The 15,082-nt window shown below is 41.3% G+C and overlaps 1 protein-coding gene across 1 annotated transcript in view; it reads left to right on the top strand.

The window, feature by feature from the left end:
• LOC126283995 (transcription termination factor 2) overlaps positions 1-15,082 on the top strand; it is a 237,771-nt gene that overhangs the window by 122,720 nt on the left and 99,969 nt on the right. Inside the window, exon 12 of the mRNA XM_049982531.1 lies at positions 11,350-11,556. Coding sequence (XP_049838488.1) covers positions 11,350-11,556 — 207 coding nt within the window. The remainder of the gene's footprint in view (positions 1-11,349; positions 11,557-15,082) is intronic.

Raw genomic sequence — 15,082 nt, 5'->3', positions numbered from 1 at the left:
CAGAAACCAGATGGCAGTTATAAGAGTCGAGGGACATGAAAGGGAAGCAGTGGTTGGGAAGGGAGGGAGACAGAGTTGTAGCCTCTCCCCGATGTTATTCAGTCTGTATATTGAGCAAGCAGTAAAGGAAACAAAAGAAAAATTCGGAGTAGGTATTAAAATCCATGAAGAAGAGGTAAAAATGTTGAGGTTCGCCGATGACATTGTAATTCTGTCAGACACAGCAAATGACTTGGAAGAGCAGTTGAACGAACGGAATGCAAAGTGTCTTGAAAGGAAGATATAAGATGAACATCAACAAAAGCAAAACGAGGATAATGGAATGTAGTCGAATTAGTTCGGGTGAATTAAATTAGGAAATGAGACACTTAAAGTGGTAAAGGAGTTTTGCTATTTGGGGAGCCAAATAACTGATGATGGTCGAAGTAGAGAGGATATAAAATGTAGACTGGCAATGGCAAGGAAGCGTTTCTGAAGAAGAGAAATTTGTTAACATCGAGTATAGATTTAAGTGTCAGGAAGTCTTTTCTGAAAGTATTTGTATGGAGTGTAGCCATGTATGGAAGTGAATCATGGACGATAAATAGTTTGGACAAGAAGAGAATAGAAGCTTTCGAAATGTGGTGTTACAGAAGAATACTGAAGATTAGATGGGTAGATCACATAACTGATGAGGAGGTATTGATTAGAATTGGGGAGAAGAGGAGTTTGTGGCTCAACTTGACAAGAAGAAGGGACCGGTTGGTATGATATGTTCTGAGGCATCAAGGGATCACAAATTTAGCATTGGAAGGCAGCGTGGAGGGTAAAAATCATAGTGGGAGACCAAGAGATGAATACACTAAGCAGATTCAGAAGGATGTAGGTTGCAGTAAGTACTGGGAGATGAAGAAGCTTGCTCAGGATAGAGTAGCATGGAGAGCTGCATCAAACCAGTCTCAGGATTGAAGACGACAACAGCACCAACTACTACCGAACTACAATTTACTGTTACAATGTTAAATCTTATACAACTGGTATGCTGAACAACAGAATTACACTGTGAGGTTCTCCTTAATTTATATTCCTTGAATGTAAAAATGTTATAATATGTAATTTTTAACTATCATCATGAGATTGATGTAGTCTGTGATTCTAAGAAGTACTAACAACAAAAATTCAGTCATTCCATGTCAGGTAAAATTAATGTAAATTCTTGGTTGAGAGAAGGTGAACTGCTTAGCCGAGATCACTTGTGAACAAGATTTACTGTTGGTTACTGGTTTCAGTAAGCATGATTACCATCTTCAGAACTCGATAAAACAATACTTATTTCTTATATCAGCTAAAACATTGCCACATATGTGAGGGACGAGATGAGTGGTGCAGTGGCAAGTCAAGGTTAAAATTACAATATACAGAGTAACTCGCCAGATATTAGTGCCGCTTAGCACACACTAGCGTGCACTTCAATGCAGCCACGACATCATAAAACTAGCGGCAGTGTTTTAGAAAGAGTAGTTGTACAGCTGGTATGGGAGACATGTAATAACCTTTTATCAAGATCTGATCATGGTATCCGTGCTTACCAAAACTGGTAATCAACAATAAAGTTTGTTTACAAGTGATCTTGGCTAAGCAGTTCACCTTCTCTCAAGTATTTATTACAGGTAGCCTCTTACAACTCAAGATGAGTAAATTCATGTGAATTTTTGGGTTAAAATTTAAGCGTAAAGAAGCAAACTCACATTTTAGAGATCAAGGCAGGATGCTAATTTCTGTTCCATTTTGTGCACAATATGTCTGACTGATTTGCTCATCTTTTTTGGCTATTCCTGATAATGAGGACAATTACATTATATGAACTTCAGCCAGAAGAATGAAATCTTCAACTTAGTGGAACACATAGAAACAAATCTGTGTCATTAATATTGGAAGAAGATTAGAAATTACTAAAAGTTTCTGTTGAGTTGCCTCTGTAATGTGCGCAAAGTGGTTTACTTCGCTCCAGTTAAAATTAATATGTTTTAACAACTTGATACTCTTTAGAATAAAAAGAAATTGGCTGATGTAAATTCAAAGATCTATTGTTCCAGATATACCAATTTACATCAAGAAAACGAACCAGGTAAGAACTCTCTTCTGCAAAGTAATATTGAACAATTTGTCTCGAACTTTAAGCAATGGTTTAACTGGGGTACATGACTTAGCTGCTACACACGTACTTACCTTATGACACTGCATACTTGAAATCTGTCTGCACATCCTCAGCCTGTTAAACAGCCTGCTCTTACTCGGGTTACAGTTGTTCTTACACTGCGCTGCTGTGTGTGAACCTGATTAAACACTCCATGAGAACTACAATACACCAGAAGGGCTCAGTACATCATTAAAGAATCTTGTAAAATCAAGTATTTATTGAGAATCTGTAGCCTTTATCCTCCAATTAAGTTTGTGTGTATTTCAACATTATGCAAAGTTGAAAATGGTAGTCATAAGAATACAAGGAGCTTGTGAGATGGGGGGTGGGGGGGGGGGGGGGGGAGGAGGAGGAGGAGGTCTGGTGGAACGTACTGTGACTGTTGTAGAAGGCACCAGGACAAGCTCAGGCAGCATCGGAATGATGGGGGGGGGGGGGGGGGGGTTAAAAAGAGAGAGGAGCAGAGAGGCCATAAGACTGGTGCATGCATTGCAGAGCCCAGTACGGGTAGGGGATGTGAATTTGAAGGAGGTTATAGGACAGAGGGGGCAGAAATTGTTGGGTGGTAGGTGTGGGCACAATAGATTATAACAGGTTGAGTCATGGTAATTTGAGGAGTGGAAAATGTGCTGTAAGGATAACTCCCATCTGTGTAATTCAGAAAAGCTGTTGGTAGATGGGAGTGTCCAGATGGCTCGGGTTCTGAAGCAGCAATTAAAATCAAACATCGTATGTTCACCTATATGTTTTGCCATTTGGTGGTATACCATGCTGTTGGCTACAGTTTGGTGGCAGCTGTTCATCATAGTGGAGAGCTGTTGGTGGTCATACCAATATAAAAAGCTGTGCAATGATTGCAGTAGAGCTGCTGTATGACACGGCTGCTTTCACAGATGGCCTGGCCTCTGGTAGGGTAGAATAAGTCTGTGACAGGACTGGAGTGGCAAGGGTTTGGGATGGGTGTGGCATAGGGAAGGACTAGGATATTGTGGAGGTTGGATAGGTGACAGATCACCAAATTAGGAGAAGCAGGAAGGATCTTAGGGGCGATATTCCTCATTTCAGGGCATAATCATAGGTACTTAAAGCACTGATGAAGGATGTGGTCCAGTTGTTCCAGTCCAGAGTGGTGTTGGGTAACAAAGGAGACACTCCTTTGTCACAGGTTCTCTTGGTGGTGATGGGAGGATTGGTGATGTGTGGTGATACAGTATGGGAAATCTGTTTGTAGACTATGTCTGAGGGATAGTGCCTGTCTGTGAAGGCCTAAGTGAGACCTTCAGCATAGTGGGCAAGAGATTTCTTGTTACTGGACATAAGCCACCCACAAGTGGCTGGGCTGAATAGGAGTGATGTTTTTGGGTGGGAGGAATGGCAGCTGTCAAAATGCAGGTACTGTTGGTGGTTGGTGTATTTAATGTGGACTGAGGTGTGAATGGAGCATCAGAGAGGGGGAGGTCAATGTCAAGGAAGGTGGCAGACATGGTTGAGGACCAGCAGGTGAAGCTGATGGGAGGGAAGGTGCTGAGGTTGAGGTTGTGAAGGTATGAGGATAAGGTGTCTTGGTCCTTAGCCTAGATCATGAAGATATCATCAATGAACCTGAACCAGACAAGGATTTTGGGGTTCTGGGTGGCTATAAACAGGTTGATGTAGGAGGATACCATATGGTGCCCAAGACTGTGCTGTGAATTTTGTTTATATACCTTCTCTTCAAATGAGAAGTATTTGTGTGTTAAGATAAAGTTAGTAAGGTGTATGAGGAAAGAAGCAGTGGATTTGGAGTCTGAAGGGCATTGGGAGAGGTAGTGTGCAATAGTGGCAAGACCATGGCCATGAGGGATGTTGGTGCATTGGGAAGTGGCGTCAACAATGATGAATAGCAATCCAGGTGATAAACTAGTGGGCGTGGTGGAGAGTTGGTGAAGGAACCAGTTTTTATCTTTGATGTGGGAGGCAAGATTTTGTGCTGTTGATTGAAGGTGTTGGTCAACAAGAGCCAAAATTCTTTCAGTGAGGGTGTGAGGGGAAGACAACCAACTACAAAGGTATGTCCAGGATTGTTAGGTTTGTGGTTTTGGGGAACATGCAGAAGGTGGATATGCGGGGTGTCATGGGTAAGAGAGGGGGGGGGGGGGAGGGGGGGCGGATGGATTCAGGGGAGAGATTCTGGCAAGGGTCTACAGACTTGAGCAAGGATTGGAGGTTATGTTGGACCTCTGGGATGAGACCACTCTGTCGGAGTTAGTAAGTGGAGTACTTGGACATTGGCAAAGGCCTTTGCCAGGTAATCACTGTGATTCAGAATGACAGTGGTGGAACCTATGTTTGCAAATATGATGATTAGGTGAAGATCTGTTTTCTTCTGCTGAAAGGTTGATATTCTTAGGAAGAGACTTGGGAAAGGATGATGATGCCAAGTTCGATGTAAAGAATTCCTGGAAGGTGACGAGGAGGTGGGCGGGTGGGAGGGGAAGAATTACAAGTGGATGATGGTATGATTTGGGGCAGGGAAGGGTCAATATTGTGACTAGGTTGGATAAATTGGTGGCAGAGAAGTGTTTCCATTGAAGGAATCTGGAGAGGGAGAGTAGGTCTTTGACAAGTCCAATGGATATACACTCCTGGAAATGGAAAAAAGAACACATTGACACCGGTGTGTCAGACCCACCATACTTGCTCCGGACACTGCGAGAGGGCTGTACAAGCAATGATCACACGCACGGCACAGCGGACACACCAGGAACCGCGGTGTTGGCTGTCGAATGGTGCTAGCTGCGCAGCATTTGTGCACCTCCGCCGTCAGTGTCAGCCAGTTTGCCGTGGCATACGGAGCTCCATCGCAGTCTTTAACACTGGTAGCATGCCGGGACAGCGTGGACATGAACCGTATGTGCAGTTGACGGACTTTGAGCGAGGGCGTATAGTGGGCATGCGGGAGGCCGGGTGGACGTACCGCCGAATTGCTCAACACGTGGGGCGTGAGGTCTCCACAGTACATCAATGTTGTCGCCAGTGGTTGGCGGAAGGTGCACGTGCCCGTCGACCTGGGACCGGACCGCAGCGACGCACGGATGCACGCCAAGACCGTAGGATCCTACGCAGTGCCGTAGGGGACCGCACTGCCACTTCCCAGCAAATTAGGGACACTGTTGTTCCTGGGGTATCGGCGAGGACCATTCGCAACCGTCTCCATGAAGCTGGGCTACGGTCCCGCACACCGTTAGGCCGTCTTCAGCTCACGCCCCAACATCGTGCAGCCCGCCTCAAGTGGTGTCGCAACAGGCGTGAATGGAGGGACGAATGGAGACGTGTCGTCTTCAGCGATAAGAGTCGCTTCTGCCTTGGTGCCAATGATGGTCGTATGCGTGTTTGGCGCCGTGCAGGTGAGCGCCACAATCAGGACTGCATACGACCGAGGCACACAGGGCCAACACCCGGCATCATGGTATGGGGAGCGATCTCCTACACTGGCCGTACACCTCTGGTGATCGTCGAGGGGACACTGAATAGTGCACGGTACATCCAAACCGTCATCGAACCCATCGTTCTACCATTCCTAGACCGGCAAGGGAACTTGCTGTTCCAACAGGACAATGCACGTCCGCATGTATCCCGTGCCACCCAACGTGCTCTAGAAGGTGTAAGTCAACTACCCTGGCCAGCAAGATCTCCGGATCTGTCCCCCATTGAGCATGTTTGCGACTGGATGAAGCGTTGTCTCACGCGGTATGCACGTCCAGCACGAACGCTGGTCCAACTGAGGTGCCAGGTGGAAATGGCATGGCAAGCCGTTCCACAGGACTACATCCAGCATCTCTACGATCGTCTCCATGGGAGAATAGCAGCCTGCATTGCTGCGAAAGGTGGATATACACTGTACTAGTGCCGACATTGTGCATGCTCTGTTGCCTGTGTCTGTGCGCCTGTGGTTCTGTCAGTGTGATCATGTGATGTATCTGACCCCAGGAATGTGTCAATAAAGTTTCCCCTTCCTGGGACAATGAATTCACGGTGTTCTTATTTCAATTTCCAGGAGTGTATTTGGGTGTAGGGTCGTTGGATAGGACTGATTTTTTGGTAGAAAAGTTAAACTCTAGCACCCACCAATCTTTTCCCCTCTCTAGTTTCCACAAGACCCCCCCCTCCTCCTCCCTACTGCTTGTGCCTTGTCCTGCTGCCTTCTACCGTAATTCCTGCTTGCTCTGCCAGACAGTGCTCATCTCTCTCCTAATCTGCACTCTGATATCCCTCCCCTTTCCTTGCCCCACTCCCAATTGCTGCTTTCGCTCAATGCAACATTTCAATCCAGTGTGTGTGTGTGTGTGTGTGTGTGTGTGTGTGTGTGTGTGTGTGTGTGTGTGTGTGTGTGTGTGTGTGTGTTTTGGGGGGAGGGGTCGCGCGCACGTGTGTGTGTGTGCGCGTGCGTGTTTGTTTTCCTTTCGTTACTAAAGAAGGCTTTGGCCAGTAGTTTAGTGTGCAACAGTCTTTTCATTGTGCCTGGCTGCAACTCGACATCTCATCTTTATGGTGTATAGCAATCTATCCTTTCCATAATTGTTGATATTCCAGCCTGGACTTTCAAGTGTTTGAAATAAATTATTCTTATTTCATCATGATTGCCAGTTGTGAACAAAATTTTAGTTTTAAGTATGAATTATTGTGGACAAAGTAAATTCGATTTGCTCTGTCTTTATTAAATAAACAGATCTCACCTGCCAATTGTACAGGATCAGATAGTGATTCCACTTTCTTTTACGTCAGCAGCTAGATATTAACCTTAATGTGGTCTGAGATTTCTGTGATGTTCCGAGAAAAAGAAATCCCTTGTATTACAAATTAATAAAATATCATACGTTTCTAAAGATACTAATTAGTTGGATGTCCTCCAGGTGAACTGTTCTTGTGCATGCAGTATTTTGTATCAGACAATTTGTAGGTGATAACTCATATACACAAAGTTTTGCAGTGTACATGTGTCAGTTGGTAATGAATAAGAGAGATTTTAAATGTTACTCTGCCTTTAATGATGTAAAATATATGGTGGAAAGAGAGTGACGAAGGCTAGGGGGGGGGGGGGGGGGGCTGGGTGTAGGCTGTAGGCTGTAGAGTACAAATGCTTAGGACAGGTTTTACGGCAGGAGGTTACAGTGACAGAAACATTGGACTGGGTCTAGTGGTCTGGGGACATCAAATGATTTGAAATGAATGTCAAAGAGGTTACATGGAGACAGAAGTGACAATGTATGGTGTGGGTAGGAAGCCGGGGGGAGACAATGTCATATGACTGCCGAACAGTACTGGGTGATAAAGAAGATATTTCAAAATTTTTTGGAAGCGTTGTGGGTGACTATTCGGAAGGTTGGCTTGTGGAGGAGGGTGTATGATGTACATGAAAGTGAGAAACATGAAAGTCAGGGGGATGTTAATTCCACTGGAGATTAGGAATTTTGTATTTGAGCAGATATGTTTACTACAGAAATGGTTGCATTTGTCTAAACGGAGACATTGTGGATTATTGATTGATACTACACTACTGGCCACGGTTTGGATGTAACCTTTAGTGAAATTGAGGCCAATATCTAGGAAAGTGGTTTTGGATTTGGAGAAAGACCAGGTGAATTAAAAGTTGGAGAAAGAAGTTAAGTGGTTGCAGAAGATGGAGGAATACTTCTTCACTTCACTGAGAGTCTAGATGACAAAGATAATGTTATTGAATCTGTGACTATCCAGGGGCACTGCCTCTGTGAGCTGAATAAATGCAGCTCAGACTGGCTGGAAGGAATGAGTCATTACAAAACATCTTGTGTATCCATTTTCAGATTGTGAATAACTAGAGGTTCAGCTGGAGTGAGACTTGAAATGCCAGGAGAGGAGGAAAATCCATTTGGACCTTGGCATGGAGCTATACCAGTAATTTATTTGTTACTTTATGTGAATTTTCAATCACAGTATATTCTCATTGTGTTACTATTTATACTTGTTACCCGTATTATTGTGATTGTTCAGCTACGTATTTACGAGATGAGTAAGTCACATTGTAACTAAGATTGCAACTTATAGCAAATATTCCATTTTATTCTTGGAGAGGCTATGTTGTTTGGCCATATAACTAGAGTTGTTTAGGACCCCCTGTGGCTACTACTGCCTCATCAAAAATACATGGTGTTCCAGGAGCATCAGTTGAAGCAAAAACTTCATGTGGACATATTCCCTATTCCAAATGGTTTCAGAGTTAGATAAAGATTAATGAACATTGTTCTTTATTTTCTATATTATTCACTGTGTAGTTAGGTTTACAGATGTAAAACAGTTTGTAAACATTATAACATGTGTTTTACAAAGTTTCAATTGGAAAAATACATTTATATCTGTTATCAGACATATCATGTCACAGCTGTTGTACAGTTCACAATAAATGTTTGAATATCCCACTGTCAACTTTAGTACAGTTGGGCATTCCTGGGAGAACATGTTGTGTTGCTTGTCTGAGTGCCTCTGCATGCTCCCTAACGTGGGCAGCAGCTTCCATGATGCGACCAACCAGTCCATCTCATGTATGCACCTTTTGTTTATATACTGCAGACTTTATCCAACCCCACAAATAGAAATCTAATGGTGCAACATCTGATGGTCTTGATGGCTGGTTAATTTTAGCACCGAGACCAATCCAGTGACTAGGGCAAGTGCAGTTGATATGTTCCTGTACAGTCTGGTAAGATATGGTTGGCCTCCAATGTGCTGGAAGTGTTATGCAGCCTGTGTGGCCAGAGGAACATCCTCAACCCATTCAGCAAAAGAATTTTCCAAAAAAAATGCAAGTAGTTGTCTCGTCATTTGCTCTTGTAAAATAGCTGTACCTATCATCATGTCACTGATCATGCCACACCAAACACTGATCAAAAAATGAACTTGGAAATTGGATTCCACTGTAGCATGCAGAATTTTTTGTGACCATCGATGATTATTGTGTGTGTTGTTGATTCCATTCTGTGTAAATGTGGCTTCTTCATTGAATCTTCGTAATGGAAGCAAATGACAATTATAATTTAACCAGTGACAAAATTAGCCGTGTGGCATTGTTGCCAATGTGAAGATTGTGGACACACTGTATGTGAATTGAGTAAAGTTTTTACATGTAGTGTACACATGTTTATGGGGCATTGACATGTACAGAAAGTCACTGTGCTTGCAGTAGGACTATGCCGTACCTTAAAGCATTTATTAATGGTTCTATCAACATTTACAGTATTTATTAGGTGACTGGTTTCAAACCTTAAAGATTCATTTTCATGCCTGGCCTACTGAGGCTGCATCAACAGCTTGAAGCAAGTCACGTAGTAAATACTGCAACTGTTGACAGAACCATTAATAAATGATTTAAGGAATTTAAACAAAGGTGCTGTTCCCTGTCAACTAATGGTTGAAACTGAAAAACAATGCGTTGCTGCTCCTGCACAGATTGTTGAACTACATATTCAAAACAGAAATAGGAACTTAGAAGAATGTGTGTTTTATGCAATGTGCTGAAAACTCTGGTAAACCCTATACAATCAGGAATTTATTGTGTCTGAAAGCACTGATGGTATCCACAGACAGCATCACCACTACCATCGCAGAAGTCATAAACTTATATCATACCTGCACATTCTTCATTGGTGTAGATATGTGCATTTTAGCCAGTATGTTTACAAACACAGTTAGCTGATGCTTCTCTCTGATATTCTCTCAATGCCTTGCTCTACTTCATTCACAACATGCTGTGGATAAGTATGTGTTTAATGGGCTAGTTTACTTCATAAATCATTGTGAATAGTTGTTGGCCAGTTTGTGTGTGAATTGATCTCACACACACCCAGTGCTCTACTTCATCACACACATTTTTGACTGGATTCAAATTAGAGCTTCAAGCAGGTCAATCTATTAAATTTATCTGATTAACTGATGATAAGTCAAACTGAATTCAATATATTATGTGCAGATGGCACTGCACAGTTTCTAAATATTTGTAAAAAGAAGACAGGACTGCCAGAAAACTGCAGTGTGACTTTACTTTATTCAACGAATAATTTTGATAGCATAATCATAGTCATCGTCATCTGCTCAAATATAACTGAGTCAGACAGGCTAACAACGGTGAGCAACTGTCATCAAGTGCCATGAATGAGTCTCCACAGTTAGCCATTGTGACTCAATTACATTTGACCAGATGATGGTAATGCTATTGAAACTAGTCATTGAAGAAAGTCAAATCAGTTGCAATTTCCTGATGGTCATGTCTCTCATTTTCAATCAAACTATAATTTCTCAGACACAGTTGCTTTGTGTTTGTGCCTATTCCTGAATGAAAACTGTATTGTATGTTGAATAATTTCCTTCAAATAATCTCCATTACTTTTGAAGTGTAAGTATGTCACTTAGCATCCCCAAATTATGTAATGTGTTTGTTGGAACAGCTGAAAATAATGTGATCATCAGGTCAAAGGTAGATGATAGTTGCCAGGCTTTCTTAGTTTTCTTTTTCGTATCAGTGAATCTAAACATTTATTTCCAATTTTTACTCTAATGTGTGTGCGACTTGAATCCCTTTATAGGATTGTTCTTGGTGCTGTCAAAGTTTTAGGTATGTCATTGTCTACGGAAAGAGCCTTGGTACTAATTCTATAGAACTATGATAGTTAAGTTCTTCTCTTTATAAGTAAAATGCTGTTGTGATAGCTGACAGTAGTATTATACTAAATTGTTCATTTTATGTTGGAATAAGAGCAGGTACAAATCATTGGTAATATGATACATTGCAAATAGAAAAAAGGTACAAAACATTTTAGATTTGCATATAATGGAGTCACTTACAACCATGTTGGACTAAATTATTGTATTCTGATGTAGTTTTTCAGATGAAAAATTTAAAGACTGTATGTGTGCCATGCACTATGGAAGATAGGCATTATTTTTGCTGTTCTCTGCCAGTTTGTTTCTATATATCTGCAATGGCTCTTTGTATATTTGTACTAATTTTGCTTTTCTTAATCTGCATTGAAAGGTTAGCACTTGTGTTACTTCACCTTCAAACATATTTGAAATTTTGTGTAATTTCCTTCCATGGATATTCTTAAAATGTGAATGAAATGAAAGCTCAGTTCTTCATAAGTTAAATATTTTTGTTACAGGCAGCATTGCATAAAATCCGGTGGAATAGGATCATATTAGATGAAGGACATGTCATTCGTAACCATAAAAACAAAACTTCAGTTGCTGTGAATGAGCTCAGAGGAAGGCATCGCTGGGTGCTCACAGGGACACCTCTACATAACAAAGAACTAGATGTTTATGCACTTCTCAAATTCCTTCGCTGCTCACCGTTTGATGAAATATCGGTAGGTAAATACTGGGTTAACATTACAAATACTTGCAAATCTTACTAATGAAAACAGAACTATTTTACATGTCATCAAGAAAGCAAAACACAACAATAATTTTTTTTAAAATGTTACATATTTTTTTGTCTATAAAGTGGTTTGCACCATCAAGACCATATACGTTTACTTCAAACCTGGCAATGTTTCGCAGTTGCTAAATATGTAAGGGAACTAGATATACGCTCTGATGTCCTTCTTCCCCCCTCTTGTCTATCTCCTCCCCCCCTCTATATACACCTCCTCCTCCCCCTATTTATCCATCTCCTCACCCGTCTATGTCCATATGTCCATCTGTCCGTCTTCTCCCCCCATCTCTCTGTCCCCCCCTCCCTCCCCCAATCTCTCTCCTCCTCCTTCAGTCCTCACCCCTCAATATCTCTCCTCCTCCTCCATTATTGTGAAGCGACGGTTTTTCACGGATCGATTCGTCAACTTTGGCGACAAGATCGTCAGTCACAATGCTCGGCCGTCCACTCTTCTATTCATTATGACAGTTGGTTTGGCCATTTGTAAACCGAATACACCATTTCTAGATGGAACATTCACTCATTATGTTGTTTCCATACACTTTGCACAGTTGATGATAAATTTCTATAGGTTTTAGGTTTTTTGCCAACAAAAAGCATATCACAGACTGCACCTCGCAACTGGCGGGATTTTCGATTGCAGCGCACATTTCAAATTCGAATATTGAAAAAAACCAGACACGCAGAGACATTCCCACTGTCACAGATGGATGCCGACTGAGGTGTCTAGCATGCACATACCAAAATATATGCGATTGGGACGCACCTTGCGGCATCAGATGGAAACGTTCTCTATTTTCTGAGCAGCCCTCGTACATCATGTGAGAGACCTCTCCAGTGCCTTCATCTGTGAAGACTGTAGCTACAATGACAGTATTTCACATAGTTCTAATCTGCAAACGGATAGGATTACAGAGTTTCAGATGATTCTGATTCAATAGTAGTATTGTAATCTTAGGCCGATTAGTTACAAGTAGAACTTCCCTGTTTTCTGTAAAAACAGACTGCAAGGTAGAAATCAAAATAATACAGAGTTATCTTATGCTAAAAATTCTGGGCTGAGAGGCCTTAGTCGATACATAAAATTGCTTTGTGATGTTTAGTCTCCAACTGAGGGAGACATCTTCAGATGTAAAACACCTACTGACACTAAGACTTGCGAGGCTCCTCCATGCATTTATAGAGTGCATAGAGGCATAGAGAGTAAAGTTCATACCTCAAAACTAGGGATGGGATAACTTTAAGGAAAACACATGGAGTGTGGACCCACGTATTTCGTCATTTGTTGTTTCATGTAGTACACTTTATTGCTTAACAACAACTCTTTTAGAGCCATGTTAAAAGACTCACAATCTGTAAAAATACTTGAACAGGCTCAATTCATTAAAAACAAATGCTAACAATGTATACTATTAAGAGCAAGGCTTGAAACTGGAAGTATACAGTTTCCAAACACAAGAAAGAAGTCACCAATTAGGTGTGGCTGCAGGTTAGTTCAACAAACAGTTTTATCAACAAAATGAATTACAGTAACAGCCATTAAATGTACTAACAATTTCCGAGCTTGGGTAGCACATTACACCAGTGAATAACGCCCATCCAAATTACAGAAAGGATACTACTACACATTTTCACAGAATGTCACAGCATTTGCGATTACTTTTCTTTCCTTTTTCTCTGTGTTCCCCATTTTTTCTTTCCTTGTCCTGTACGTTGCCTCACTATTTATATTTTTGCGTGCAACTTTATCAGACCCCCTTCTTCTATTTCCTTTTTTGCTTCAATTTGTCTTTTGTTTAGTTCTATTGTCTCTCTTTCCTGTTGTTCAGGTGTTAGCACATCAAGAAACCAGGGTTCTTTTTGGTGTAAAAGGGGTGAAGGGCATCTGTTATTGTTTAGTACTGCTGAATTACAAATGCTTTCTTTTCCAGTCCATTGATATGTTTTCAGCAATACAAGGAATGAGACAAGAAACTGCAAAAGTAGATCAAGTGGATCAAACCTAAGAATACAATACAATATTTACTGTCACATTAAAAGTCATATACAATAATTTGACTGAAACTTTTCAGTGAAATACAGTAGTATAGCTAATCAGCACCCTATTTTATTTTGTGCCCCTTGCTAAATTATTTATATCCAAAAGCAAGTTTTCATTTTATTTTCATGTCTTGTTATAAAGTTACTTATGGACAGAATCAAACTGTCCTTTTATTTTGCTGGCCTTTTGCAAAGTCTGTTGGGGCAGAAGCAGTATTAGTTTCTTTAAACCTACATGAGGTATGCTGGTATTTTAGAGTGAGTTACATACTGTATTATAATCACCCAATTTTGAGATAAGATTATGGTTAAGGGAGACAAAATATTGTGTTGAATTCTTGGACCATCAGTTTGCTGTATTGATTATTCCAAGTGGTTGAGTGCAAAGAATTTGATGTTGTAATTTTATAATTGATGAAGTATAGATAAGTTATATGCCCTCACTTGCACAACCTTCCTAGCCAAACACCATTCCAAAATCTGTGCCACAGTGTGGGACTGAGAGATCAGGGGTATAATGGTTTTCATTTACTCCTTTCTTACATTAAAACCTCCTAAAGTCTAGATGATGTATGTGTAATGTAATTGAAGTGTGTTTCAGAATGCTGTAGAAAGACAACCACTGCTCAGAATGACGTCAGATTTGAACAGCGTGTTATTGACGTGGCAGGGAATGTCGTGGACAATTAAAAAAATTCAATTAAAATTTTACCAATGGATGGTGCTGTAAGCATCTTAATGTAAATGGGTCAGCTGCTGCTGATGATGACGATGAACCACAATGTGATGGCTATGGTTGAATTGCACATTACATGTGTACTATTCATTGGACATCACTGCACAAGTTCAATTGTCAACAGAGGGGCACTGTTAGTTAGGTAAGCCCATCCACCACAGCAAGGCTGTCATGCATTGGATGAGAAAAATCAGTTTTTAATTTCCTGAGGCCAAAAACTCCATTGGAAACAAAATTATATAATTTTTGTAACTCATGAGGCTGACACAAGACCTAGTGTCCACTGTTTTCTACCACAAGTTCAAACTGAGGAACAGTATGTTCCACAACTGGTCAGAGTGTGCTGGGGATAATGTTCAGAAAGCTTTGCACAATGTGTAATTGGAACACTGAACATAATATTTTTTCAGTTAATCCCACAGCTAGAGTTCACATGGATTAAGATCAGGTGATCTGGATGGCCTGGCTACAGAGAAATGATAATGTGATAATTCTAGCATTTCCAAAATGCCTTCGCTGCAGCCGCTTCATTGGCTGTGCAATGTGCGGAGCAGCTCCATTTTGCATGAAAATGATCCTACCCGCACATCTACACTGTTGATGGGTTGGAATGATGATAGTACAAAAAAGACTCTCGTACCGTTTATCAGTGACGATACAGGTAACAGGACCTACAGGACTC

This window comes from Schistocerca gregaria, chromosome 8 (assembly GCF_023897955.1).
Source record: "Schistocerca gregaria isolate iqSchGreg1 chromosome 8, iqSchGreg1.2, whole genome shotgun sequence".
NCBI classification, from domain to species: domain Eukaryota; kingdom Metazoa; phylum Arthropoda; class Insecta; order Orthoptera; family Acrididae; genus Schistocerca; species Schistocerca gregaria.
This window is presented reverse-complemented; position numbering and strand designations above follow the sequence as displayed.